The 27,876-nt window shown below is 52.8% G+C and overlaps 1 protein-coding gene across 4 annotated transcripts in view; it reads right to left on the reverse strand.

Annotated features, from left to right (window-relative positions):
- The window catches only part of LOC135522373 (protein argonaute-1), a 47,815-nt gene that overhangs the window by 4,241 nt on the left and 15,698 nt on the right, over nucleotides 1-27,876 (reverse strand). For all 4 annotated transcript variants that reach the window (XM_064948556.1, XM_064948555.1, XM_064948558.1 and 1 more), the window contains 9 exons: nucleotides 8,625-8,712; nucleotides 6,543-6,690; nucleotides 6,295-6,414; nucleotides 5,909-6,031; nucleotides 4,599-4,732; nucleotides 3,996-4,180; nucleotides 1,473-1,632; nucleotides 1,160-1,250; nucleotides 154-348 (listed from right to left, as the gene is read on the reverse strand). In XM_064948556.1, coding sequence (XP_064804628.1) covers nucleotides 154-348; nucleotides 1,160-1,250; nucleotides 1,473-1,632; nucleotides 3,996-4,180; nucleotides 4,599-4,732; nucleotides 5,909-6,031; nucleotides 6,295-6,414; nucleotides 6,543-6,690; nucleotides 8,625-8,712 — 1,244 coding nt within the window. The remainder of the gene's footprint in view (nucleotides 1-153; nucleotides 349-1,159; nucleotides 1,251-1,472; nucleotides 1,633-3,995; nucleotides 4,181-4,598; nucleotides 4,733-5,908; nucleotides 6,032-6,294; nucleotides 6,415-6,542; nucleotides 6,691-8,624; nucleotides 8,713-27,876) is intronic.

A 27,876-nucleotide genomic window follows, 5' to 3' on the forward strand; every position in this document is an offset into this window, starting at 1 on the left:
CTGCTATAAACTACTAGGCCTATTGGTCAAAGTGCTGGGAAAAAAATATAGCGATCTGGCCAATCCAACTCTGTCACTTATAAATAATGAAAAATGGATCCCCATCTCTATTGATAACTATTTTTGCCCCTAATGACAGAGACCCGTAAGTACCTGCGGCAGTTGCCCCTCTGGCACTCCGTCCCTGTAGAAGATGATCCTGGTGGGCTTGAAGCGGGTCGACTTGTAGAACTGGATCAGCAGCTCTCGGACCATGTAAGAAAGGTCTTCGATAATCTCTTGCCTGGGCCTCTGGACCCGGACTGTGGCACAGTACCTGCTGGGGTGGGCGTCCATACTGCCAACCACCTGGAGAGAGCGAGGGAGAGAAAGAAAAAAAAAAGAGAGGGGAGAGAATAAGAGAGAAATGAGGGGACTAACCATACAGACAGAGACTAGGGCCTGTATTCAGAAAGCGTATAAAAGTGATGCTCTATCGTCTGGTCCTCCTGTCCACGTAATCTTATTCACGATTAGCCAAAAGGCAACTGATCCTATATCAGCACTACTACTCTGAGACTCGTTGAGAATCCAGGCCCAAAACTCAGAAACCACTCCTAAAAAGCAAAAGCTTTGGAAATGCAGAGATGAGCTGAAAAACAAAGACCAGATAGACAACCCAAAACATCAATATTTAATTCAGTGTTCTATGATTCACCTCTTGCTAATGATACAATGTGAGCACTAGCATCCTCTAGAGGCACAGGATAGGCAGTGTGGGAAGCAGTGTCGTCAGCATCTATAACAGTAACCTTGTAGCCTTACGGCTTGTTATTGTGAGAAAAACGGTCATCCTTCCTGACCACCTCTATAAGCTCACACACACAGAAGCACATACAAACGCACACAGAGGGCTGTGTAACTCAACAGCCGGCCATGATTGCTTGGCAACTACACAGCCAACCACAGCCATGCCCGGGTTGTGGGACAGCGAGGATCGGGGTGATGTCATTTCCTCCCTGTCAGTGAGTCAGCAGTGAGTCAGCACTGAGCCACTCTCTTCCCCTTCTCCACCTCTTCTTTGTTTCCTCATCCCTCCCTCTTAAAATACAATGTACTCTTAATACATAATAATTTGTGTTAACATGGTGTAGTGGTAGTATTGTAGAAGCAGCCTTACAGCGGTAATGGAGGGCTTCTTCCCATCTCCAGCAGGGGGGTGTGTTACATCGGCCCCCAGGAAGATGACAGGCTCCTGGAACACTGCTGACCTGTGAGACATGAAGGGAGAAGGGACAAATTCAGTCAAACTCACAGGAGTTTGTCTGGTTTTAAAGAGTGCTCATATAGATAAATGGGTTTCCATCCAGAGCACATTCAGACCAAGGTCGTATCCATTAGGTCCCAAACAGAACAAAACGGACTGAAAAAGGAAGGGACTTTGTGTGCCGTAAACAAACCCAACCGAGTGGAGAGAGTTGGTGAAAGTTTACCGTTGGTGGGGCACCAGGATATTGTTGATTCCCCCCAGCTTGACATTGATCTTGAGGCAGAGGTTGGAGAGGGTCTGGGGGGACGTCTTCACCACGTTCTTCACCTGGACACACTGAGTGGCCATTCCTAGGAGAGTATCTCCCACCCTCTTCACCTCCGCTACACAGGACCAGTAACAGGCAGAAATTAAGTACAGATCCATGAATGCTAAACTGAAGCTATTATAAACAGAGTACAAAACATTAAGAACACCTTCCTAATATCGAGTTGGCTGGATATCTTTGAGGGTGGACCATTCATGACACACACGGGAAAGTAACTGCAATGATGAGATCGATGTTCTTCTTCGTTTTATTATCTCGCTGTCATACAGTGTTCGATCTTCTCTCAAGAGGACCACAATGGAAATAAGTCTCAGACTTTGTGTGTTATCCTTGATTATTTTACTCATGTGCATGTATGGCTTTTTCAAGCTTTATGTGAGCTTTGATTTTTGTTTTTAATGGTCAAATTAATAAAAAAACATACAAAAATAAAGTGCTGAGAGTGGAAACCCCAGCAGCGTTTCAGTTCTTGACACAAACCGGTGTGCCTGGCACCTACTACCATACATTCACACTGAATGGCACACATACACAATCGATGTCTCAAGGCTTAAACATCCTCCTTTAACCTGTCTCCTCCCTTTCATCTACACTTATTTAAGTGGATTTTACAAGTGACATCAATATGGGATCATAGCTTTCACCTGGATTGACCTGGTCAGTCTATGTCATGGAAAGACCAGGTGTTCATTATGTTTTGAACACTCAGTGTATCATAGATGTCTCGGTTACTGCAATATGTCAAGGTAAAGATAATGCATTATACAAAATATATTTCTGTAAGGGTGGTGGTCAAGCAAGTTGAGTAAACTGATATTTTGGTTAAACAATTCGACCTTAAGAGAATGTTGTAAGTGAATCATTCAGCAACTAGACAGGGTGCAGAGGAGGGCCTTGAGAGCAGGAGTGGAGCAGTCCAACCACAGCTCCCCTCACTGCAGAGCAGGCGAGAGCAGGCTGCAGTGCACCTGGTGAAGGACATGCACACTCTTGACCATACACTGAATGACTTGCTCCCTCCAAGAGGTAACTGCACCACCAGGCTCCTGAGAAACAGCCACGAACTGTCCTGTATAACTGCCCGTACGAACCACCTGCGAAACGCCACTCTGTACAATAACTCTAGCTCTTAAATGGTTCTCGTAAAAATTGTTTTTTTTTAAATCACATTTTAATATTTAAATTTCCATTATAAAAAATGCCCTGTAATTTTTTTCAATTGCTCAATATTCTATTTATGTCACGTATTATGTGTTATGTATTTTAAATGAGTGTTTTGCAATTATTAGTACCGTAATTTCCGGATTACAAGCCGCTACTTTTTTCCCACGCTTTGAACCTCGCGGTTTATACAATGACGCGGCTAATTTATGGATTTTTCCCGCTTTCACAAGATTCATGCCGCCAAAAAACTGAGCACCGTCACATAATGTGACATAAATCGAGCGTGCTCAAACTTCCCATCATTCTGATTACGGTAGTAATTTTGTCACCCTCATCATGGCAAAGACACGGAGAAATGCATATGATGCAGCTTTCAAGTTGAAGGCGATCGATCTGGCTGTTGGAAAAGGAAATAGAGCTGCTGCGCGGGAGCTTGGCCTTAATGAGTAAGACGTTGGAAACAGCAGCGTGAGGAACTGACTCAGTGCAAAAAGACAACAAACCTTTCAGAGGGAAGAAAAGCAGATGGCCCAAAGTATTTGCAGCCACTCGACATCAGTGTAAATCGTGCATTTAAGGTGGCACTCCGTGTTCAGTGGGAGGCTTGGATGACAAGTGGGGAGAAATCCTTCACTAAAACGGGCTGCATGCGAAGAGCAACTTATGGTCAAGTCTGCCAGTGGGTCCTGACAGCGTGAAGCATTGTCAAAAAATCCACTTTCATCAACGGGTTTCGAAAGGCTGGACTGCTGCGTGTTGAAGGGGCAGCATGAGCTCAGCGGGGTATTTGCCTCCGGATGAAAGTGACGAGAGCGACAATGAAAACGATCCAACATCGGATGAAGCAATTCTGAGGCTATTCAACTCCGACACCGAAGGAGATGACTTCAGTGGTTTCAGTGCCCAGGAGGAGGAAGATAGTGACCAATGACTTTCTTGGTAGGCTACTGTTTTAATTTTTGTTACAAGCCGTGTTTCGTTAAAGCCTATTTATTTTTGTTACAAGCCGTGTTTCGTTTAAAGGCTGTGTAAAGTTCATTTGTTTCAATGTACCGGTAGGCACCTGTGGCTTATAGACATGTGGCTTATTTATGTACAAAATACATATTTTTTAATAATTCAGTGGGTGCGGTTTATATTCAGGTGCGCTTAATAGTCCAGCAATTACGGTAATGTAAATTCTGCATTTCTTCAGTTTTAGATGTGAGCAAGAATAAACAAACACAAACTCAGCATGAACAAGGCCAATCTTACCGTAGACGGGGGTCTTTCCGGGCAGGATGACGATGATGAGCTGCAGTCCAGAGTAGGTGTTCTTCAGGTGCCTGAACATGGGCTCCACACTGTCGGCTCCCTGGGCGTATTTACAGAAACACGGCTGGCCCTGGATGGGCATCCCAGCATCCTTGGAGATCTTACGCAACTGGTCTGTGAAGTTCCTGAGGAGAGTGGTGAAAATGTTTTGTTAGGAAAGAAACCTGGTTCACATGGTGGTTCTGTATGCTGAGCCCGGGACTGTTGATTAAGCACCAAACGGAAGACAATGGACTGAAACAGGCATGTACCATCTGGACTTCTCCAACGAAATGGTCATTTACAATTGCAAGATGTTTTCGAACGCTTCCCCGTAGTGTGCACTAATGAACAAGACCCATGCCACAGCAAGTAAAGCTTTAAATATAAAACAAATAACACTACTCTAACACACAAAACTACCTAGCAAAGCCAAGAACAGTACATATTTTATCTTTAGATAAATACTGTTGCACTGTGACAGGAATCTCTAATAAGATGCCTGAAGATTTCCACTTCAGCCACCACTTCCCATACTACCCCCACTCCAAGCAGGGCACTTACTTGAGCACCTCCTCCCGACACTGCTTCTGGGGGGCGAAGCAGGCAATGGCCCACACCTTGATCTCAATGCCGTTGTAGAACTGCTTTCCCCTCATGTCCCACACCCCCTGGTTGGGCGTGGCAATGGCCCGGTTCTGTGAGGTGGAACAGGTGGGAGACAAAAGCTTCAGAACCAGATCAATGTCAGGGCTGTTTGCACTCTGTGAAATCCACATATACCATAGTGGGGACTGACTTCTGAAGCCAGAAGCCTGGTTTGATATAAAGTGGTGAGGAGGAACTCTGTGGACTCTTTGTGTCTGGAAGTAATTTAGTCATTCATTGGAGAACTTATTTGTATTGCTTTTAATCTTTTTAATGAATTTATCTTATTAACACTTTGTTCTAGCTAGCTATTTGTTTAGGTAGCTATCAAGTAAACCCAATGGTGCTCTGGAGAGTTGCTATTTTCTTGGGTTGTCTTGTGTCAATTAACTCGTGATGTTGCTGGATTACTTATAAAACTAATAAAGTCTGATTTAAGCAACAACAAAAAAAGTAGTCAATTTAAAAAAACGTTAAGGGTACAGGACTGTGTACATGGCCGTGTTGGCAAAATCACTACATATCCCATCAAGCAAAGCGGGGAGAGGCCGCCCCTTGTCACAGTTCCAAGACCCGTCAGAAACGTCCTGCTAAACCTACATCAATGATGGTGGATCTCAAAACTGAACTTGGATCAGTGTTAGGTAGTGATATGATACTTCACCACAGCTTATTATGACAGATAGCGCGAACCAGTCATGACTATTCAACAAAACAAATCAGTTTCAGCTAATTTCTTAGTTGCATGATTGTATAACTAGCAAAGGAGTTTTGAAGTTGAGGGTGCAGTATTTATGAAGTTTGGCAATGCGGACAAACTAGCATAGTTCAGCTAGCCAGCAGGATATAGCTGGGCGCACATGCACACTCGATTAATTCAGGACATAAATTGCAGTTTTTATACCCTGGTATCAGAAGCTGGCAGCAAAAAGTTTGATTAAGCAATTCAGGGAGTAAAACGAATACGTCAGATAACAAATATTTGAGAGCGAATCGAAATACATTCCCGCAATTAGCAGTAACTGACAAAAGTAAAACAAAGCTTAAAACGATGTTCGAGTGAACCTGAATCCAGAAAATGAATGTGCTAAAGAAAACATAGCCCAATGCGAGGAGCAAATTAATTACTCCTCCATTTACTTTCCTGGACACATTGTTTCTGCACCAAGTACACACAATTGAAAGGATGCTTAATGTGGCTGTACAATAACTGCGATGTCTCTTACCCGTCCTCCATACTGTAGGATGGGGGCAGGCAGCACCCTTCCTGTCACCTCCGCCATCTCATCCTTCACCTTGATCCCAAACTCCTGGATGTACGGGTCCAGGTTGAAGTTGGCATTTTTCATCTGTGGACAGACGGGGACAACAGATAAGATATGTTATACATTCTCGCATGTCACATCCACACTGCTGTGCTGTCAATTCGCATCTAATCTGTGGAGAGAATAATAGGAAGTAATTTACTATGTATTGTCTTTTCCCTCAAGTCTAGTAGTAGTGTGTTAATCTGTGTTGGATGGTCTTGTGTTAAATTCATTAATGCCAATTCTCATGCTGAAAGCTGGTAGTATCGCATTGCAGCCTCCAGCCACCAGGCGGCGCCACTCACCAGCCGGCTGATCTCCTCCTGTCTGTCAGGTGCAGAGCGAGCCGTGGCTTTGATCATAGTGGACGTCTGATTATCTGTCAGTTTCTTGATGCAGCGCTGCCCAGCTACTATGTTACACACCTGCAGCGAAACAAAACCAAAAACCATTGAGCTTTTTATATAAGCAGGAATTTCCATCTCAAACACAAACAACTGGACTGGATTAAATGTATTCACTCTAGAAGAGTCAGCGGTCCCATATTTCTCACCTCCAGGGGCAGGTAGGTATGCTTCTGCTCCTGACCAACCTGGAGGCAGGGCAGGTGGGGATACTTGAGCTGCAGATTGTACTTCTGCTTGAAGTACTGGGCCACCGTACATTCTACCGTCTGTCCGCTCTCAAGCTGCAGGGGAAACCTGGTAGGGAATGTGTAATAAAGACGTCAAAACTGACTAACACATCGACTTGATAATAGTCAGCACGTGCAAGTGCCTCTAGAAAAGCGCTGGTGTCTTCACTAAATGCTAGGAAAAAAGGTGGACAATAAAAAAAACATCCATCCTTGTCATGGACCATATCTTTACTCAGAATCACAAAGACCAATATCCCAACTGACACCGATGATTTATGGGTCATGACTAGAGGCCGACAGATTAAATCGGAATGGTCGATTAATTAGGGCCGATTTCAAGTTTTCATAACAATCGGTAATCGGGCATTTTTGGACACCGATCATGGCCGATTACATTGCACTCCACGAGGAGACTGCGTGGCAGGCTGACGACTAGTTATGCGAGTGCAGCAAGGAGCCAAGGTTAGGTGCTAGCTAGCATTAAACGCATCTTATAAAAAACAATCAATTATTGTTATCAATTAACATTATCACTAGTTAACTACACATGGTTGATGATATTACTAGTTTATCTAGCTTGTCCAGCGTTGCATATAATCGATGCGGTGCCTGTTAATTAAATCATTGAATCACAGCCTACTTCGCCAAACGGGTGATTTAACAAGCGCATTCGCGGAACAAAAGCACTGTAGTTGCACCAGTGTACCTAACCATAAACATCAACACCTTTCTTAAAATTAATACACAAGTATATATTTTTAAACCTGCATATTTAATTAATATTGCCTGCTAACATTAATTTATTTTAACTAGGGAAATTGTGTCACTTCTCTTGTGTTCATTGCACGCAGAGTCAGGATATATGCAACAGTTTGGGCCGCCTGGCTTGTTGCTTACTACTTTGCCAGAATTTTACGTAATTATGACATAACATTGAAGGTTGTACAATGTAACAGGAATAGTTAGACTTAGTGATGCCACCCGTTAGATAAAATACGGAACGGTTCTGTATTTCACTGAAAGAATAAACATTTTATTTTCGAAATTATAGTTTCCAGATTTTACCATATTAATGACCCAAGGCTCGCATTTTGTGTGTTATGTTAAAATTAAGTTTATGATTTGATATTTGACAGAGCAGTCTGACTGAGCGGTGATAGGCAGCAGCAGGCTCGTAAGCATTCATTCAAACAGCACTTTTGTGTGTTTGCTAGCAACTCTTCGCAATGCTTCAAGCTGGGGTAACCAGATGTGAAATGGCTAGCAAGTAAGCGGGGTGAGTGCTAATAGTTTTTCAAATGTCACTTGCTCTGAGACTTGGAGTAGTTGTTCCCCTTGCTCTGCAAGCGCCGCGGCTTTTGTGGAGCGATGGGTAACGATGCTTCGAGGGTGGCTGTTGTCGATGTGTTCCTGGTTTGAGCCCAGGTTGGGGCGAGGAGAGGGACGGAAGCTATACTGTTACACTGGCAATACTAAAGTGCCTATAAGAACATCCAATAGTCAAAGGTATATGAAATACAAATAGTATATAGAGAAATAGTCCTATAATTCCTATAATAACCTCAACCTAAAAGGAACCACCAGCTTTCATATGTTCTCATGTTCTGAGCAAGGAACTTAAACGTTACCTTTTTTACATGGCACATATTGAACTTTTACTTTCTTCTTCAACACTTTGTTTTTGCATTATTTAAACCAAATTGAACATGCTTCATTATTTGAGGCTAAATTGATTTGATTGATGTAATAAGTTAAAATAAAAAAGTGTTCATTCAGTATTGTTCTAATTGTCATTATTATAAATAAATAGATAAAAATCGTCCGATTAATTGGTATCGGCTTTTTTTGGTCCTCCAATAAGAGGTATCGGCGTTGGAAAATCATAGTCGGTCGACCTCTAGTCATGACTTTTATTGGAATTATCTCAGACATATCATCCACCCAAAACATCCCTTCTCCGGGAAGCATCAGTGGGATCAACCATGTGACGCGACTCACGTCTGGTGGCTGGCGGGGCGTCGCGTGACGTTGCAGACGCGGTACTTCCTCTTCATCTGACCGCAGTGAGTCACCTCCACCTTCAGACCTGGTAACGCCCACCGACAGCAGGGCACAGACACACAAAGATAAGAGCCAGCAGTAGTGACGGCACAGGGGCAGACGTAGATGGGGAGAGGGTGGAGGAGAAGGGAAGGACAGAGTTCTCCCCATAGGCTGTGTGCACAGAAGCGCTGCTCTACCAGTCTTTCACGTTGTACTCTTTAGCGCCATCATGTGGACTTTCAAATGTATTTCTTTATGAAAACGTATAATACTGCTTTCAATCACGCCGTTTTATAGAAATTCAGGAATGCTGAATTGGGGATAGAGTCGACAGAGAGGTGATAAGGATTGCTACTAACTGAAGATGAGCTTTACACTATGAAAACATTCTGGGGAGAGCCCTGGGGTAGAAAATAACAGGGGGCATGGTGGAGAGAGAAATGCATTAGGATGAATGTCAAAAGAAGGTGGAGAAAAGGAAATGGAGGAGTGAGTGAGTCAGTAAGAGAAGATAAGGAGTGAAGTGAGTGATGGGAGAAGGAGTGAGTGGGGAAGGGAGAAGGAGTGAGTGGGGAAGGGAGAAGGAGTGAGTGGGGAAGGGAGAAGGAGTGAGTGGGGAAGGGAGAAGGAGTGAGTGGGGAAGGGAGATGGGAGAAGGAGTGAGTGGGGAAGGGATGGGAGAAGGAGTGAGTGGGGAAGGGATGGGAGAAGGAGTGAGTGGGGAAGGGATGGGAGAAGGAGTGAGTGGGGAAGGGATGGGAGAAGGAGTGAGTGGGGAAGGGATGGGAGAAGGAGTGAGTGGGGAAGGGATGGGTGAAGGAGTGAGTGGGGAAGGGATGGGTGAAGGAGTGAGTGGGTGGGGAAGGGATGGGAGAAGGAGTGAGTGGGTGGGGAAGGGATGGGAGAAGGAGAGAGTGATGGGAGTGATGGGAGAAGGAGTGAGTGGTGAAGGGGTGAGTGATGGGAGAAGGAGTGAGTGGGGAAGGGATGGGAGTGAGTGGGGAAGGGATGGGTGATGGGAGAAGGAGTGAGTGGTGAAGGGAAGGGTGATGGGAGAAGGAGTGAGTGATGGGAGAAGGAGTGAGTGGGGAAGGGGTGAGTGATGGGAGAAGCAGTGAGTGGGGAAGGGGTGAGTGATGGGAGAAGGAGTGAGTGATGGGAGAAGGAGTGAGTGGGGAAGGGATGAGTGATGGGAGAAGGAGTGAGTGGGAAAGGGATGGGAGAAGGAGTGAGTGGGGAAGGGATGGGTGATGGGAGAAGGAGTGAGTGATGGGAGAAGGAGTGAGTGGGAAAGGGATGGAAGAAGGAGTGAGTGGGGAAGGGATGGGTGATGGGAGAAGGAGTGAGTGATGGGAGAAGGAGTGAGTGGGGAAGGGATGAGTGATGGGAGAAGGAGTGAGTGGGAAAGGGATGGGAGAAGGAGTGAGTGGGGAAGGGATGGGTGATGGGAGAAGGAGTGAGTGATGGGAGAAGGAGTGAGTGGGAAAGGGATGGAAGAAGGAGTGAGTGGGGAAGGGATGGGTGATGGGAGAAGGAGTGAGTGATGGGAGAAGGAGTGAGTGGGGAAGGGAGATGGGAGAAGGAGTGAGTGGGGAAGGGGTGGGTGAAGGAGTGAGTGGGGAAGGGATGGGTGATGGGAGAAGGAGTGAGTGATGGGAGAAGGAGTGAGTGGGAAAGGGATGGAAGAAGGAGTGAGTGGGGAAGGGATGGGTGATGGGAGAAGGAGTGAGTGATGGGAGAAGGAGTGAGTGGGGAAGGGATGGGTGAAGGAGTGAGTGGGGAAGGGATGGGTGAAGGAGTGAGTGGGGAAGGGATGGGTGAAGGAGTGAGTGGGGAAGGGATGGGAGAAGGGGTGAGTGGGGAAGGGAGAAGGAGTGAGTGGGGAAGGTATGGGAGAAGGAGTGAGTGGGGAAGGTATGGGAGAAGGAGTGAGTGGGGAAGGTATGGGAGAAGGAGTGAGTGGGGAAGGTATGGGAGAAGGAGTGAGTGGTGAATGGGTGAGTGATGGGAGAAGGAGTGAGTGATGGGAGACGGAGTGAGTGGGGAAGGGGTGTGATGGGAGAAGCAGTGAGTGGGGAAGGGGTGTGATGGGAGAAGCAGTGAGTGGGAGGAGTGAGTGGGGAAGGTATGGGAGACGGAGTGAGTGGGGAAGGGGTGTGATGGAAGAAGCAGTGAGTGGGGAAGGGGTGAGTGATGGGAGAAGCAGTGAGTGGGGAAGGGGTGAGTGATGGGTGAATGAGTGAGTGGGGAAGGGATGAGTGATGGGTGAAGGAGTGAGTGGGGAAGGGATGGGTGAAGGAGTGAGTGGGGAAGGTATGGGAGAAGGAGTGAGTGGGGAAGGTATGGGAGAAGGAGTGAGTGGGGAAGGTATGGGAGAAGGAGTGAGTGGGGAAGGTATGGGAGAAGGAGTGAGTGGTGAATGGGTGAGTGATGGGAGAAGGAGTGAGTGATGGGAGAAGGAGTGAGTGGGGAAGGGGTGTGATGGGAGAAGCAGTGAGTGGGGAAGGGGTGTGATGGGAGAAGCAGTGAGTGGGGAAGGGGTGTGATGGGAGAAGCAGTGAGTGGGAGGAGTGAGTGGGGAAGGTATGGGAGAAGGAGTGAGTGGGGAAGGTATGGGAGAAGGAGTGAGTGGGGAAGTTATGGGAGAAGGAGTGAGTGGGGAAGGTATGGGAGAAGGAGTGAGTGGTGAATGGGTGAGTGATGGGAGAAGGAGTGAGTGGGGAAGGGATGGGTGATGGGAGAAGGAGTGAGTGGGGAAGGGGTGTGATGGGAGAAGCAGTGAGTGGGGAAGGGGTGAGTGATGGGAGAAGCAGTGAGTGGGGAAGGGGTGAGTGATGGGTGAATGAGTGAGTGGGGAAGGGATGGGTGAAGGAGTGAGTGGGGAAGGGATGGGTGAAGGAGTGAGTGGGGAAGGTATGGGAGAAGGAGTGAGTGGGGAAGGTATGGGAGAAGGAGTGAGTGGGGAAGTGATGGGAGAAGGAGTGGGTGATGGGAGAAGGAGTGAGTGATGGGGGAAGGAGTGAGTGGTGAAGGAGTGAGTGATGGGAGAAGGAGTGAGTGGGGAAGGGATGGGAGAAGGAGTGAGTGGGGAAGGGATGGGAGAAGGAGTGAGTGGGGAAGGGATGGGAGAAGGAGTGAGTGGGGAAGGGAAGGAGTGATGGGAGAAGCAGTGAGTGGGGAAGGGGGAGTGATGGGAGAAGCAGTGAGTGGGGAAGGGGTGAGTGATGGGAGAAGGAGTGAGTGGGGAAGGGGTGGTGATGGGTGAATGAGTGAGTGAGTGGGGAAGGGATGAGTGATGGGTGAAGGAGTGAGTGGGGAAGGGATGGGTGAAGGAGTGAGTGGGGAAGGGATGGGTGAAGGAGTGAGTGATGGGAGAAGGACTGAGTGGTGAAGGGGTGAGTGATGGGAGAAGGAGTGAGTGATGGGAGAAGGAGTGAGTGGTGAAGGGATGGGTGATGGGAGAAGGAGTGAGTGGTGAAGGAGTGAGTGGGAAAGGGGTGAGTGATGGGTGAATGAGTGAGTGGGGAAGGGATGAGTGATGGGTGAAGGAGTGAGTGGGGAAGGTATGGGAGAAGGAGTGAGTGGGGAAGGTATGGGAGAAGGAGTGAGTGGGGAAGGTATGGGAGAAGGAGTGAGTGGTGAATGGGTGAGTGATGGGAGAAGGAGTGAGTGATGGGAGAAGGAGTGAGTGGGGAAGGGGTGTGATGGGAGAAGCGGTGAGTGGGGAAGGGGTGTGATGGGAGAAGCAGTGAGTGGGAGGAGTGATGGGGAAGGATGGGAGAAGGAGTGAGTGGGGAAAGGATGGGAGAAGGAGTGAGTGGGGAAGGATGGGAGAAGGAGTGAGTGGGGAAGGGATGGGAGAAGGAGTGAGTGGGGAATGGGTGAGTGATGGGAGAAGGAGTGAGTGGGGAAGGGATGGGTGATGGGAGAAGGAGTGAGTGGGGAAGGGATGGATGGAAGAAGAGTGAGTGGGGAAGGGGTGAGTGATGGGTGAATGAGTGATGGGGAAGGGAAGTGATGGGTGAAGGAGTGAGTGGGGAAGGGATGGGTGATGGAGTGCGTGGGGAAGGGATGGGAGAAGGAGTGAGTGGGGAAGGATGGGAGAAGGAGTGAGTGGGGAAGGGATGGGAGAAGGAGTGAGTGGGGAAGGTATGGGAGAAGGAGTGAGTGGTGAATGGGTGAGTGATGGGAGAAGGAGTGAGTGATGGGAGAAGGAGTGAGTGGGGAAGGGGTGTGATGGGAGAAGCAGTGAGTGGGGAAGGGGTGTGATGGGAGAAGGAGTGAGTGGGGAAGGGGTGTGATGGGAGAAGCAGTGAGTGGGAGGAGTGAGTGGGGGAAGGTATGGGAGAAGGAGTGAGTGGGGGAAGGTATGGGAGAAGGAGTGAGTGGGGAAGGTATGGGAGAAGGAGTGAGTGGGGAAGGATGGGAGAAGGAGTGAGTGGGGAAGGTATGGGAGAAGGAGTGAGTGGTGAATGGGTGAGTGATGGGAGAAGGAGTGAGTGGGGAAGGGATGGGTGATGGGAGAAGGAGTGAGTGGGGAAGGGGTGTGATGGGAGAAGCAGTGAGTGGGGAAGGGGTGAGTGATGGGAGAAGCAGTGAGTGGGGAAGGGGTGAGTGATGGGTGAATGAGTGAGTGGGGAAGGGATGGGTGAAGGAGTGAGTGGGGAAGGGATGGGTGAAGGAGTGAGTGGGGAAGGATGGGAGAAGGAGTGAGTGGGGAAGGTATGGGAGAAGGAGTGAGTGGGGAAGTGATGGGAGAAGGAGTGGGTGATGGGAGAAGGAGTGAGTGATGGGGGAAGGAGTGAGTGGTGAAGGAGTGAGTGATGGGAGAAGGAGTGAGTGGGGAAGGGATGGGAGAAGGAGTGAGTGGGGAAGGGATGGGAGAAGGAGTGAGTGGGGAAGGGGTGAGTGATGGGAGAAGCAGTGAGTGGGGAAGGGGTGAGTGATGGGAGAAGCAGTGAGTGGGGAAGGGATGAGTGATGGGTGAAGGAGTGAGTGGGGAAGGGATGGGTGAAGGAGTGAGTGGGGAAGGGATGGGTGAAGGAGTGAGTGATGGGAGAAGGACTGAGTGGTGAAGGGGTGAGTGATGGGAGAAGGAGTGAGTGATGGGAGAAGGAGTGAGTGGTGAAGGAGTGAGTGGGAAAGGGGTGAGTGATGGGAGAAGGAGTGAGTGGGGAAGGGATGGGTGATGGGAGAAGGAGTGAGTGGGAAAGGGATGGGTGATGGAGTGAGTGGGGAAGGGATGGGTGAAGGAGTGAGTGATGGGGGAAGGGATGGGTGAAGGAGTGAGTGATGGGAGAAGGAGTGAGTGGGAAAGGGATGGGTGATGGGTGAAGGAGTGAGTGGGAAAGGGATGGGTGATGGGTGAAGGAGTGAGTGGGAAAGGGATGGGTGATGGGTGAAGGAGTGAGTGGGGAAGGGATGGGTGAAGGAGTGAGTGGGGAAGGGATGGGTGAAGGAGTGAGTGGGGAAGGGATGGGTGAAGGAGTGAGTGGGGAAGGGATGGGAGAAGGAGTGAGTGGGGAAGGGATGGGTGAAGGAGTGAGTGGGGAAGGGATGGGAGAAGGAGTGAGTGGGGAAGGGATGGGTGATGGGAGAAGGAGTGAGTGGGGAAGGGATGGGAGAAGGATTGAGTGATGGGAGAAGGAGTGAGTGATGGGAGAAGGAGTGGGTGATGGGAGAAGGAGTGAGTGGGGAAGGGATGGGAGAAGGAGTGAGTGGGGAAGGGATGGGTGAAGGAGTGAGTGGGGAAGGGATGGGTGAAGGAGTGAGTGGGGAAGGGATGGGAGAAGGAGTGAGTGGGGAAGGGATGGGTGATGGGAGAAGGAGTGAGTGGGGAAAGGATGGGTGATGGGAGAAGGAGTGAGTGGGGAAGGGATGGGAGAAGGAGTGAGTGGGGAAGGGATGGGAGAAGGCTTGAGTGCTGGGAGAAGGAGTGGGTGATGGGAGAAGGAGTGGGTGATGGGAGAAGGAGTGAGTGGGGAAGGGATGGGAGAAGGAGTGAGTGGGGAAGGGATGGGAGAAGGAGTGAGTGATGGGAGAAGGAGTGGGTGATGGGAGAAGGAGTGGGTGATGGGAGAAGGAGTGAGTGATGGGAGAAGGAGTGAGTGATGGGAGAAGGAGTGGGTGATGGGAGAAGGAGTGGGTGATGGGAGAAGGAGTGGGTGATGGGAGAAGGAGTGGGTGATGGGAGAAGGAGTGGGTGATGGGAGAAGGAGTGAGTGGGGAAGGGATGGGTGATGGGGGAAGGAGTGAGTGGGGAAGGGATGGGAGAAGGAGTGAGTGGAGAAGGGATGGGAGAAGGAGTGAGTGATGGGAGAAGGAGTGAGTGATGGGAGAAGGAGTGGGTGATGGGAGAAGGAGTGAGTGGGGAAGGGATGGGTGATGGGAGAAGGAGTGAGTGGGGAAGGGATGGGTGATGGGAGAAGGAGTGAGAGGGGAAGGGATGGGAGAAGGAGTGAGTGGGGAAGGGATGGGAGAAGGAGTGAGTGGGGAAGGGATGGGAGAAGGAGTGAGTGGGGAAGGGATGGGAGAAGGAGTGAGTGGGGAAGGGATGGGAGAAGGAGTGAGTGATGGGAGAAGGAGTGAGTGATGGGAGAAGGAGTGAGTGATGGGAGAAGGAGTGAGTGATGGGAGAAGGAGTGAGTGATGGGAGAAGGAGTGAGTGATGGGAGAAGGAGTGAGTGATGGGAGAAGGAGTGGGTGATGGGAGAAGGAGTGAGTGATGGGAGAAGGAGTGGGTGATGGGAGAAGGAGTGAGTGATGGGAGAAGGAGTGAGTGGGGAAGGGATGGGTGATGGGAGAAGGAGTGAGTGGGGAAGGGATGGGTGATGGGAGAAGGAGTGAGTGGGGGAGGGATGGGTGATGGGAGAAGGAGTGAGTGGGGAAGGGATGGGAGAAGGAGTGAGTGGGGAAGGGATGGGAGAAGGAGTGAGTTGAGAAGGGATGGGAGAAGGATTGAGTGATGGGAGAAGGATTGGGTGATGGGAGAAGGAGTGAGTGATGGGAGAAGGAGTGGGTGATGGGAGAAGGAGTGAGTGGGGAAGGGATGGGTGATGGAAAAGGAGTGAGTGGGGAAGGGATGGGTGAAGGAGTGAGTGGGGAAGGGATGGGGGAAGGAGTGAGTGGGGAAGGGATGGGTGAAGGAGTGAGTGGGGAAGGGATGGGTGAAGGAGTGAGTGGGGAAGGGATGGGAGAAGGAGTGAGTGGGGAAGGGATGGGAGAAGGATTGAGTGGGGAAGGGATGGGTGATGGGAGAAGGAGTGAGTGGGGAAGGGATGGGTGATGGGAGAAGGAGTGAGTGGAGAAGGGATGGATGATGGGAGAAGGAGTGAGTGATGGGAGAAGGAGTGAGTGATGGGAGAAGGAGTGAGTGATGGGAGAAGGAGTGGGTGATGGGAGAAGGAGTGGGTGATGGGAGAAGGAGTGGGTGGGGGAAGGGATGGGAGAAGGAGTGAGTGGGGAAGGGATGGATGATGGGAGAAGGAGTGAGTGATGGGAGAAGGAGTGAGTGATGGGAGAAGGAGTGGGTGATGGGAGAAGGAGTGGGTGATGGGAGAAGGAGTGGGTGATGGGAGAAGGAGTGGGTGGGGAAGGGATGGGTGATGGGAGAAGGAGTGAGTGGAGAAGGAGTGGGTGATGGGAGAGGGAGTGAGTGATGGGAGAAGGAGTGGGGATGGGAGAAGGAAGTGGGTGATGGGGAAGGAGTGGGGATGGGAGAAGGAGTGGGTGGGGAAGGGATGGGTGATGGGAGAAGGAGTGAGTGAGGGATGGGGAAGGAGTGGGTGATGGGAGAAGGAGTGAGTGGGGAAGGGATGGGTGATGGGAGAAGGAGTGGGTGATGGGAGAAGGAGTGAGTGATGGGAGAAGGAGTGAGTGATGGGAGAAGGAGTGAGTGATGGGAGAAGGAGTGAGTGATGGGAGAAGGAGTGAGTGATGGGAGAAGGAGTGAGTGATGGGAGAAGGAGTGAGTGATGGGAGAAGGAGTGAGTGGGGAAGGGATGGGTGAAGGAGTGAGTGGGGAAGGGATGGGTGATGGGAGAAGGAGTGAGTGGGGAAGGGATGGGTGATGGGAGAAGGAGTGAGTGGGGAAGGGATGGGAGAAGGAGTGAGTGGGGAAGGGATGGGAGAAGGAGTGAGTGTGGAAGGGATGGGAGAAGGATTGAGTGCTGGAAGAAGGAGTGGGTGATGGGAGAAGGAGTGAGTGGGGATTGGGTGATGGGATGGGAGTGAGTGGGGAAGGAGTGGGGAAGGGATGGGAGAAGGAGTGAGTGGGGAGAAGGGTGATGGGAGAAGGAGTGAGTGATGGGGAGGAGGTGATGGGAGAAGGAGTGAGTGATGGGAGAAGGAGTGGGTGATGGGAGAAGGAGTGGGTGATGGGAGAAGGAGTGAAGTGATGGGTGATGGGAAGGAGTGGGTGATGGGAGAAGGAGTGGGTGGGGAGGGATGGGTGATGGGAGAAGGAGTGAGTGATGGGGAAGGAGTGGGTGATGGGAGAAGGAGTGAGTGGGGAAGGGATGGGTGATGGGAGAAGGAGTGAGTGTGGGGAAAGGAGTGGGTGATGGGAGAAGGAGTGGGTGGGGAAGGGATGGGTGATGGGAGAAGGAGTGAGTGATGGGGAGTGGGGACAGGGTGGAGTGATGGGAGAAGGAGTGAGTGGTGAAGGGATGGGTGATGGGAGAAGGAGTGAGTGAGGGGTGAAGGGATGGGTGATGGGAGAAGGAGTGAGTGATGGGAGAAGGAGGAGTGATGGGAGAAGGAGTGAGTGATGGGAGAAGGAGTGAGGATGGGAGAAGGAGTGAGTGATGGGAGAAGGAGTGAGTGATGGGAGAAGGAGTGAGGGATGGGAGAAGGAGTGAGTGATGGGAGAAGGGGATGGGGAAGGGATGGGTGAAGGAGTGAGTGGGGAAGGGATGGGTGATGGGAGAAGGAGTGAGTGGGGAAGGAGTGAGTGGGGAAGGGATGGGAGAAGGGTTGAGTGCTGGGAGAAGGAGTGAGTGGGGAAGGGATGGGAGAAGGAGTGAGTGATGGAAGAAGGAGTGGGTGATGGGAGAAGGAGTGAGTGGAGAAGGATTGGGTGATGGGAGTGGGAGTGAGTGGGGAAGGAGTGGGGAAGGGATGGATGATGGGAGAAGGAGTGAGTGATGGGAGAAGGAGTGAGTGATGGGAGAAGGAGTGAGTGATGGGAGAAGGAGTGAGTGATGGGAGAAGGAGGAGTGATGGGAGGAGGAGTGGGGAAGGGATGGGAGAAGGAGTGGGTGATGGGAGAAGGAGTGGGTGATGGGAGAAGGAGTGGGTGGGGAAGGGATGGGTGATGGGAGAAGGAGTGAGTGATGGGGGAAGGAGTGAGTGATGGGGGAAGGAGTGAGTGGGGAAGGGATGGGTGATGGGAGAAGGAGTGAGTGATGGGAGAAGGAGTGGGTGATGGGAGAAGGAGTGGGTGATGGGAGAAGGAGTGGGTGATGGGAGAAGGAGTGGGTGATGGGAGAAGGAGTGGGTGATGGGAGAAGGAGTGAGTGATGGGGGAAGGAGTGGGTGATGGGAGAAGGAGTGAGTGGGGAAGGGATGGGTGATGGGAGAAGGAGTGAGTGATGGGAGAAGGAGTGAGTGATGGGAGAAGGAGTGATGGGAGAAGGAGTGAGTGATGGGAGAAGTGGGGAGTGAGTGATGGGTGAAGGAGTGAGTGGGGAAGGGATGGGTGAAGGAGTGAGTGGGGAAGGGATGGGTGAAGGAGTGAGTGGGGAAGGGATGGGTGAAGGAGTGAGTGGGGAAGGGATGGGTGAAGGAGTGAGTGGGGAAGGGATGGGTGAAGGAGTGAGTGGGGAAGGGATGGGTGAAGGAGTGAGTGGGGAAGGGATGGGTGAAGGAGTGAGTGGGGGAAGGGATGGGAGAAGGAGTGAGTGGGGAAGGGATGGGATGGGAGAAGGAGTGAGTGGGGAAGGGATGGGAGAAGGAGTGAGTGGGGAAGGGATGGGAGAAGGAGTGAGTGATGGGAGAAGGAGTGGGTGATGGGAGAAGGAGTGGGTGATGGGAGAAGGGAGTGGGGAAGGATGGGAGAAGGAGTGAGTGGGGAAGTGATGGGAGAAGGAGTGAGTGGGGAAGGATGGGAGAAGGAGTGGGGAAGGGATGGGAGAAGGAGTGAGTGGGGAAGGGATGGGAGAAGGAGTGAGTGATGGGAGAAGGAGTGAGTGGGGAAGGGATGGGTGAAGGAGTGAGTGGGGAAGGGATGGGTGAAGGAGTGAGTGGGGAAGGGATGGGTGAAGGAGTGAGTGGGGAAGGGATGGGTGAAGGAGTGAGTGGGGAAGGGATGGGTGATGGGAGAAGGAGTGAGTGGGGAAGGGATGGGAGAAGGAGTGAGTGGGGAAGGGATGGGTGAAGGAGTGAGTGGGGAAGGGATGGGTGAAGGAGTGAGTGGGGAAGGGATGGGTGAAGGAGTGAGTGGGGAAGGGATGGGTGAAGGAGTGAGTGGGGAAGGGATGGGTGATGGGTGAAGGAGTGAGTGGGGAAGGGATGGGAGAAGGAGTGAGTGGGGAAGGGATGGGAGAAGGAGTGAGTGGGGAAGGGATGGGAGAAGGAGTGAGTGGGGAAGGGATGGGAGAAGGAGTGAGTGGGGAAGGGATGGGAGAAGGAGTGAGTGGGGAAGGGATGGGAGAAGGAGTGAGTGGGGAAGGATGGGAGAAGGAGTGAGTGGGGAAGGGATGGGAGAAGGAGTGAGTGGGGAAGGTATGGGAGAAGGAGGAGTGGGGAAGGGATGGGAGAAGGAGTGAGTGGGGAAGGGATGGGAGAAGGAGTGAGTGGGGAAGGGATGGGAGAAGGAGTGAGTGGGGAAGGGATGGGAGAAGGAGTGAGTGGGGAAGGGATGGGAGAAGGAGTGAGTGGGGAAGGGATGGGAGAAGGAGTGAGTGGGGAAGGGATGGGAGAAGGATTGAGTGATGGGAGAAGGAGTGGGTGATGGGAGAAGGAGTGGGTGATGGGAGAAGGAGTGGGTGATGGGAGAAGGAGTGAGTGGGGAAGGGATGGGTGATGGAAGGAGTGAGTGGGGAAGGGATGGGTGAAGGAGTGAGTGGGGAAGGGATGGGAGAAGGAGTGAGTGGGGAAGGGATGGGAGAAGGATTGAGTGATGGGAGAAGGAGTGGGTGATGGGAGAAGGAGTGAGTGATGGGAGAAGGAGTGGGTGATGGGAGAAGGAGTGAGTGGGGAAGGGATGGGTGATGGAGTGAGTGGGGAAGGGATGGGTGAAGGAGTGAGTGGGGAAGGGATGGGAGAAGGAGTGAGTGGGGAAGGGATGGGTGAAGGAGTGAGTGGGGAAGGGATGGGAGAAGGAGTGAGTGGGGAAGGGATGGGAGAAGGAGTGAGTGGGGAAGGGATGGGAGAAGGAGTGAGTGGGGAAGGGATGGGAAGAGTGGGGAAGGATTGAGTGGGGGGATGGGTGATGGGAGAAGGAGTGAGTGGGGAAGGGATGGGAGAAGGAGTGAGTGGGGATGGGATGGGAGAAGGAGTGAGTGATGGGAGAAGGAGTGAGTGATGGGAGAAGGAGTGAGTGATGGGAGAAGGAGTGGGTGATGGGAGAAGGAGTGGGTGATGGGAGAAGGAGTGAGTGGGGAAGGGATGGGAGAAGGAGTGAGTGGGGAAGGATGGATGATGGGAGAAGGAGTGAGTGATGGGAGAAGGAGTGAGTGATGGGAGAAGGAGTGGGTGATGGGAGAAGGAGTGGGTGATGGGAGAAGGAGTGGGTGATGGGAGAAGGAGTGGGTGGGGAAGGGATGGGTGATGGGAGAAGGAGTGAGTGGAGAAGGAGTGGGTGATGGGAGAGGGAGTGAGTGGGGAAGGAGTGGGGAAGGGATGGATGATGGGAGAAGGAGTGAGTGATGGGAGAAGGAGTGAGTGATGGGAGAAGGAGTGAGTGATGGGAGAAGGAGTGGGTGATGGGAGAAGGAGTGAGTGGGGAAGGGATGGGTGATGGGAGAAAGGAGTGGGATGGGGAAGGAGTGAGTGGGGGGATGGGGATGGGAGAAGGAGTGAGTGATGGGAGAAGGAGTGGGTGATGGGAGAAGGAGTGAGTGATGGGAGAAGGAGTGGGTGATGGGAGAAGGAGTGAGTGATGGGAGAAGGAGTGGGTGATGGGAGAAGGAGTGAGTGGGGAAGGGATGGGTGATGGGAGAAGGAGTGAGTGGGGAAGGGATGGGAGAAGGAGTGAGTGGAGAAGGGATGGGAGAAGGAGTGAGTGATGGGAGAAGGATTGGGTGATGGGAGAAGGAGTGAGTGATGGGAGAAGGAGTGGGTGATGGGAGAAGGAGTGAGTGGGGAAGGGATGGGTGATGGGAGAAGGAGTGAGTGGGGAAGGGATGGGTGATGGGAGAAGGAGTGAGTGGGGAAGGGATGGGAGAAGGAGTGAGTGGGGAAGGGATGGGTGAAGGAGTGAGTGGGAAGGGATGGGAGAAGGAGTGAGTGGAGAAGGGATGGGAGAAGGAGTGAGTGGGAAGGGATGGGAGAAGGAGTGAGTGGAGAAGGGATGGGAGAAGGGGAGTGGGAAGGGATGGGAGAAGGAGTGAGTGGAGAAGGGATGGGAGAAGGAGTGAGTGGGAAGGGATGGGAGAAGGAGTGAGTGGGAAGGGATGGGGAGAAGGAGTGAGTGGGAAGGGATGGGAGAAGGAGTGAGTGGGAAGGGATGGGAGAAGGAGTGAGTGGAGAAGGGATGGGAGAAGGAGTGAGTGGGGAAGGGATGGGAGAAGGAGTGAGTGGAGAAGGGATGGGAGAAGGAGTGAGTGGGGAAGGGATGGGAGAAGGAGTGAGTGATGGGGAAGGATTGGGTGATGGGAGAAGGAGTGAGTGATGGGGAAGGATTGGGTGATGGGAGAAGGAGTGAGTGATGGGAGAAGGATTGGGTGATGGGAGAAGGAGTGAGTGATGGGAGAAGGAGTGGGTGATGGGAGAAGGAGTGAGTGATGGGAGAAGGAGTGGGTGATGGGAGAAGGAGTGGGTGATGGGAGAAGGAGTGAGTGGGGAAGGGATGGGAGAAGGAGTGAGTGGGGAAGGGATGGGTGATGGGAGAAGGAGTGAGTGGGGAAGGGATGGGTGAAGGAGTGAGTGGGGAAGGGATGGGAGAAGGAGTGAGTGGGGAAGGATGGGAGAAGGAGTGAGTGGGGAAAGTGATGGGAGAAAGGAGTGGGGAAGTGATGGGAGAAGGAGTGGGTGATGGGAGAAGGAGTGAGTGATGGGAGAAGGAGTGAGTGGGGAAGGGATGGGAGAAGGAGTGAGTGGGGAAGGGATGGGAGAAGGAGTGAGTGGGGAAGGGATGGGAGAAGGAGTGAGTGGGGAAGGGATGGGAGAAGGAGTGAGTGGGGAAGGGATGGGAGAAGGAGTGAGTGGGGAAGGGATGGGAGAAGGAGTGAGTGGGGAAGGTGATGGGAGAAGGAGTGAGTGGGGAAGGGGTGAGTGATGGGAGAAGCAGTGAGTGGGGAAGGGGTGAGTGATGGGAGAAGGAGTGAGTGGGGAAGGGATGAGTGATGGGTGAAGGAGTGAGTGGGGAAGGGATGGGTGATGGGAGAAGGAGTGAGTGGGGAAGGGATGGGTGATGGGAGAAGGAATGGGTGATGGGAGAAGGAGTGAGTGGGGAAGGGATGGGTGAAGGAGTGAGTGGGGAAGGGGTGGGTGATGGGAGAAGGAGTGAGTGATGGGAGAAGGAGTGGGTGATGGGAGAAGGAGTGGGTGATGGGAGAAGGAGTGAGTGATGGGAGAAGGAGTGGGTGATGGGAGAAGGAGTGAGTGGAGAAGGAGTGGGTGATGGGAGAAGGAGTGAGTGGGGAAGGGATGGGAGAAGGAGTGAGTGGGGAAGGGATGGGAGAAGGAGTGAGTGGGGAAGGGATGGGAGAAGGAGTGAGTGGGGAAGGGATGGGAGAAGGAGTGAGTGGGGAAGGGATGGGAGAAGGAGTGAGTGGGGAAGGGATGGGAGAAGGAGTGAGTGGGGAAGGGATGGGAGAAGGAGTGAGTGGGGAAGGGATGGGAGAAGGAGTGAGTGGGGAAGGGATGGGAGAAGGAGTGAGTGGGGAAGGGATGGGAGAAGGAGTGAGTGGGGAAGGGATGGGAGAAGGAGTGAGTGGGGAAGGGATGGGAGAAGGAGTGAGTGGGGAAGGGATGGGAGAAGGAGTGAGTGGGGAAGGGATGGATGATGGGAGAAGGAGTGAGTGATGGGAGAAGGAGTGAGTGATGGGAGAAGGAGTGAGTGATGGGAGAAGGAGGGGTGATGGGAGAAGGAGTGGGAGAAGGAGTGGGTGATGGGAGAAGGAGTGAGTGGGGAAGGGATGGGAGAAGGAGTGAGTGGGGAAGGGATGGGAGAAGGAGTGAGGGGGGAAGGGATGGGAGAAGGAGTGAGTGGGGAAGGGATGGGAGAAGGAGTGAGTGGGGAAGGGATGGGTTAATGGAGAAGGAGTGCGTGGGGAAGGGATGGGAGAAGGAGTGAGTGGGGAAGGGATGGGAGAAGGAGTGAGTGGGGAAGGGATGGGAGAAGGGGAGTGGGGAAGGGATGGATGATGGGAGAAGGAGTGGGTGATGGGAGAAGGAGTGGGTGATGGGAGAAGGAGTGGGTGATGGGAGAAGGAGTGGGTGATGGGAGAAGGAGTGGGTGGGGAAGGGATGGGTGAGGGATGGAGTGATGGGAGAAGGAGTGGGTGGGGAGAGGGATGGTGATGGGGAAGGAGTGGGGAAGGGATGGGATGGGAGAAGGAGTGAGTGATGGGAGAAGGAGTGAGGATGGGAGAAGGAGTGAGTGATGGGGAAGGAGTGGGTGATGGGAGAAGGAGTGAGTGGGGAAGGGATGGGTGAAGGAGAAGGAGTGAGGGGAAGGGATGGGGAGAAGGAGTGAGTGATGGGAGAAGGATGAGGATGGGAGAAGGAGTGAGTGATGGGAGAAGGAGTGGGTGATGGGAGAAGGAGTGAGTGATGGGAGAAGGAGTGGGTGATGGGAGAAGGAGTGAGTGATGGGAGAAGGAGTGAGTGATGGGAGAAGGAGTGAGTGATGGGAGAAGGAGTGAGTGATGGGAGAAGGAGTGGGTGATGGGAGAAGGAGTGGGTGATGGGAGAAGGAGTGAGTGGGGAAGGGATGGGTGATGGGAGAAGGAGTGAGTGGGGAAGGGATGGGAGAAGGAGTGAGTGATGGGAGAAGGAGTGGGTGATGGGAGAAGGAGTGAGTGATGGGAGAAGGAGTGGGTGATGGGAGAAGGAGTGAGTGATGGGAGAAGGAGTGGGTGATGGGAGAAGGAGTGAGTGGGGAAGGGATGGGTGATGGGAGAAGGAGTGAGTGGGGAAGGGATGGGAGAAGGAGTGAGTGGGGAAGGGATGGGAGAAGGAGTGAGTGGGGAAGGGATGGGAGAAGGAGTGAGTGATGGGAGAAGGAGTGGGTGATGGGAGAAGGAGTGGGTGATGGGAGAAGGAGTGAGTGGAGAAGGAGTGGGTGATGGGAGAAGGAGTGAGTGGGGAAGGGATGGGAGAAGGAGTGAGTGGGGAAGGGATGGGAGAAGGAGTGAGTGGGGAAGGGATGGGAGAAGGAGTGAGTGGAGAAGGGATGGGAGAAGGAGTGAGTGGAGAAGGGATGGGAGAAGGAGTGAGTGGAGAAGGGATGGGAGAAGGAGTGAGTGGGGAAGGGATGGGAGAAGGAGTGAGTGGAGAAGGGATGGGAGAAGGAGTGAGTGGAGAAGGGATGGGAGAAGGAGTGAGTGGAGAAGGGATGGGAGAAGGAGTGAGTGGAGAAGGGATGGGAGAAGGAGTGAGTGGGGAAGGGATGGGAGAAGGAGTGAGTGGGGAAGGGATGGGAGAAGGAGTGAGTGGAGAAGGGATGGGAGAAGGAGTGAGTGGGAAGGGATGGGAGAAGGAGTGAGTGGGGAAGGGATGGGAGAAGGAGTGAGTGGGGAAGGGATGGGAGAAGGAGTGAGTGGGGAAGGGATGGGAGAAGGAGTGAGTGGGGAAGGGATGGGTGAAGGAGTGAGTGGGGAAGGGATGGGAGAAGGAGTGAGTGGGGAAGGGATGGGAGAAGGAGTGAGTGATGGGAGAAGGAGTGAGTGATGGGAGAAGGATTGGGTGATGGGAGAAGGAGTGAGTGATGGGTGAAGGGATGGGTGATGGGAGAAGGAGTGAGTGATGGGAGAAGGAGTGGGTGATGGGAGAAGGAGTGAGTGATGGGAGAAGGAGTGGGTGATGGGAGAAGGAGTGAGTGGGGAAGGGATGGGTGATGGGAGAAGGAGTGAGTGGGGAAGGGATGGGTGAAGGAGTGAGTGGGGAAGGGATGGGAGAAGGAGTGAGTGGGGAAGGTATGGGAGAAGGAGTGAGTGGGGAAGTTATGGGAGAAGGAGTGAGTGGGGAAGTGATGGGAGAAGGAGTGGGTGATGGGAGAAGGAGTGGGTGATGGGAGAAGGAGTGAGTGGGGAAGGGATGGGAGAAGGAGTGAGTGGGGAAGGGATGGGAGAAGGAGTGAGTGGGGAAGGGATGGGAGAAGGAGTGAGTGGGGAAGGGATGGGAGAAGGAGTGAGTGGGGAGGGATGGGGAGAAGGAGTGAGTGGGGAAGGGGTGAGTGATGGGAGAAGGAGTGAGTGGGGAAGGGGTGGTGATGGGAGAAGCAGTGAGTGGGGAAGGGGTGAGTGATGGGGAAGAGGAGTGGGGAAGGGGTGAGTGATGGGAGAAGCAGTGAGTGGGGAAGGGATGGGATGGGTGAAGGAGTGAGTGGGGAAGGGATGGGTGATGGGAGAAGGAGTGAGTGGGGAAGGGATGGGTGATGGGAGAAGGAGTGGGTGATGGGAGAAGGAGTGAGTGGGGAAGGGATGGGTGAAGGAGTGAGTGGGGAAGGAGTGGGTGATGGGAGAAGGAGTGGGTGATGGGAGAAGGAGTGAGTGATGGGAGAAGGAGTGGGTGATGGGAGAAGGAGTGAGTGGGGAAGGGATGGGAGAAGGAGTGAGTGGGGAAGGGATGGGAGAAGGAGTGAGTGGGGAAGGGATGGGAGAAGGAGTGAGTGGGGAAGGGATGGGAGAAGGAGTGAGTGGGGAAGGGATGGGAGAAGGAGTGAGTGGGGAAGGGATGGGAGAAGGAGTGAGTGGGGAAGGGATGGGAGAAGGAGTGAGTGGGGAAGGGATGGGAGAAGGAGTGAGTGGGGAAGGGATGGGAGTGAGTGGGGAGGGATGGGGAAGGGATGGGATGAAGGAGTGAGTGGGGAAGGGATGGGAGAAGGAGTGAGTGGGGAAGGGATGGGAGAAGGAGTGAGTGGGGAAGGGATGGGAGAAGGAGTGAGTGGGGAAGGGATGGATGATGGGAGAAGGAGTGAGTGATGGGAGAAGGAGTGAGTGATGGGAGAAGGAGTGAGTGATGGGAGAAGGAGTGGGTGATGGGAGAAGGAGTGAGTGGGGAAGGGATGGGAGAAGGAGTGAGTGGGGAAGGGATGGGAGAAGGAGTGAGTGGGGAAGGGATGGGAGAAGGAGTGAGTGGGGAAGGGATGGGAGAAGGAGTGAGTGGGGAAGGGATGGGAGAAGGAGTGAGTGGGGAAGGGATGGGAGAAGGAGTGAGTGGGGAAGGGATGGGAGAAGGAGTGAGTGGGGAAGGGATGGATGATGGGAGAAGGAGTGGGTGATGGGAGAAGGAGTGGGTGATGGGGAAGGAGTGGGTGATGGGAGAAGGAGTGGGTGATGGGAGAAGGATGAGGTGATGGGAGAAGGAGTGGGTGGGGAAGGGATGGGTGATGGGAGAAGGAGTGAGTGGAGAAGGAGTGGGTGATGGGAGAGGGAGTGAGTGAGTGGGGAAGGAGTGGGGAAGGGATGGATGATGGGAGAAGGAGTGAGTGATGGGAGAAGGAGTGAGTGATGGGAGAAGGAGTGAGTGGGGAAGGGATGGGTGATGGGAGAAGGAGTGAGTGGAGAAGGAGTGGGTGATGGGAGAAGGAGGAGTGATGGGGAAGGGATGGGATGGGAGAAGGAGTGAGTGATGGGAGAAGGAGTGGGGAGTGATGGGAGAAGGAGTGAGTGATGGGAGAAGGAGTGGGTGATGGGAGAAGGAGTGAGTGATGGGAGAAGGAGTGAGTGATGGGAGAAGGAGTGGGTGATGGGAGAAGGAGTGAGTGATGGGAGAAGGAGTGGGTGATGGGAGGAGTGAGTGGGGAAGGGATGGGTGATGGGAGAAGGAGTGAGTGGGGAAGGGATGGGTGAAGGAGTGAGTGGGGAAGGGAGTGGGGAAGGGATGGGAGAAGGAGTGAGTGGGGAAGGGATGGGAGAAGGAGTGAGTGGGGAAGGGATGGGTGAAGGAGTGAGTGGGGAAGGGATGGGTGATGAGAGAAGGAGTGAGTGGGGAAGGGATGGGAGAAGGAGTGAGAGAAGGAGTGAGTGGGGAAGGGATGGGTGATGGGAGAAGGAGTGAGTGGGGAAGGGATGGGTGATGGGAGAAGGAGTGAGTGATGGGAGAAGGAGTGGGTGATGGGAGAAGGAGTGGGTGGGGAAGGGATGGGTGATGGGAGAAGGAGTGAGTGGGGAAGGGATGGGTGATGGGAGAAGGAGTGAGTGATGGGAGAAGGAGTGAGTGATGGGAGAAGGAGTGAGTGATGGGAGAAGGAGTGAGTGATGGGAGAAGAGTGGGTGATGGGAGAAGGAGTGAGTGATGGGAGAAGGAGTGGGTGATGGGAGAAGGAGTGGGTGATGGGAGGAGTGAGTGGGGAAGGGATGGGTGAAGGAGTGAGTGGGGAAGGGATGGGTGAAGGAGTGAGTGGGGAAGGGATGGGAGAAGGAGTGAGTGGGGAAGGGATGGGTGAAGGAGTGAGTGGGGAAGGGATGGGTGAAGGAGTGAGTGGGGAAGGGATGGGTGATGAGAGAAGGAGTGAGTGGGGAAGGGATGGGAGAAGGAGTGAGTGATGGGAGAAGGAGTGAGTGATGGGAGAAGGAGTGAGTGATGGGAGAAGGAGTGGATGATGGGAGGAGTGAGTGGGGAAGGGATGGGAGAAGGAGTGAGTGGGGAAGGGATGGGAGAAGGAGTGAGTGGGAATGGGATGGGAGAAGGAGTGAGTGGGGAAGGGATGGGAGAAGGAGTGAGTGGGGAAGGGATGGGAGAAGGAGTGAGTGGGGAAGGGATGGGTGATGGGAGAAGGAGTGAGTGGGGAAGGGATGGGAGAAGGAGTGAGAGATGGGAGAAGGAGTGAGAGATGGGAGAAGGAGTGAGTGGGGAAGGGATGGGAGAAGGAGTGAGT

The sequence above is a fragment of the Oncorhynchus masou genome, chromosome 30, assembly GCF_036934945.1.
Source record: "Oncorhynchus masou masou isolate Uvic2021 chromosome 30, UVic_Omas_1.1, whole genome shotgun sequence".
NCBI lineage: Eukaryota > Metazoa > Chordata > Actinopteri > Salmoniformes > Salmonidae > Oncorhynchus > Oncorhynchus masou.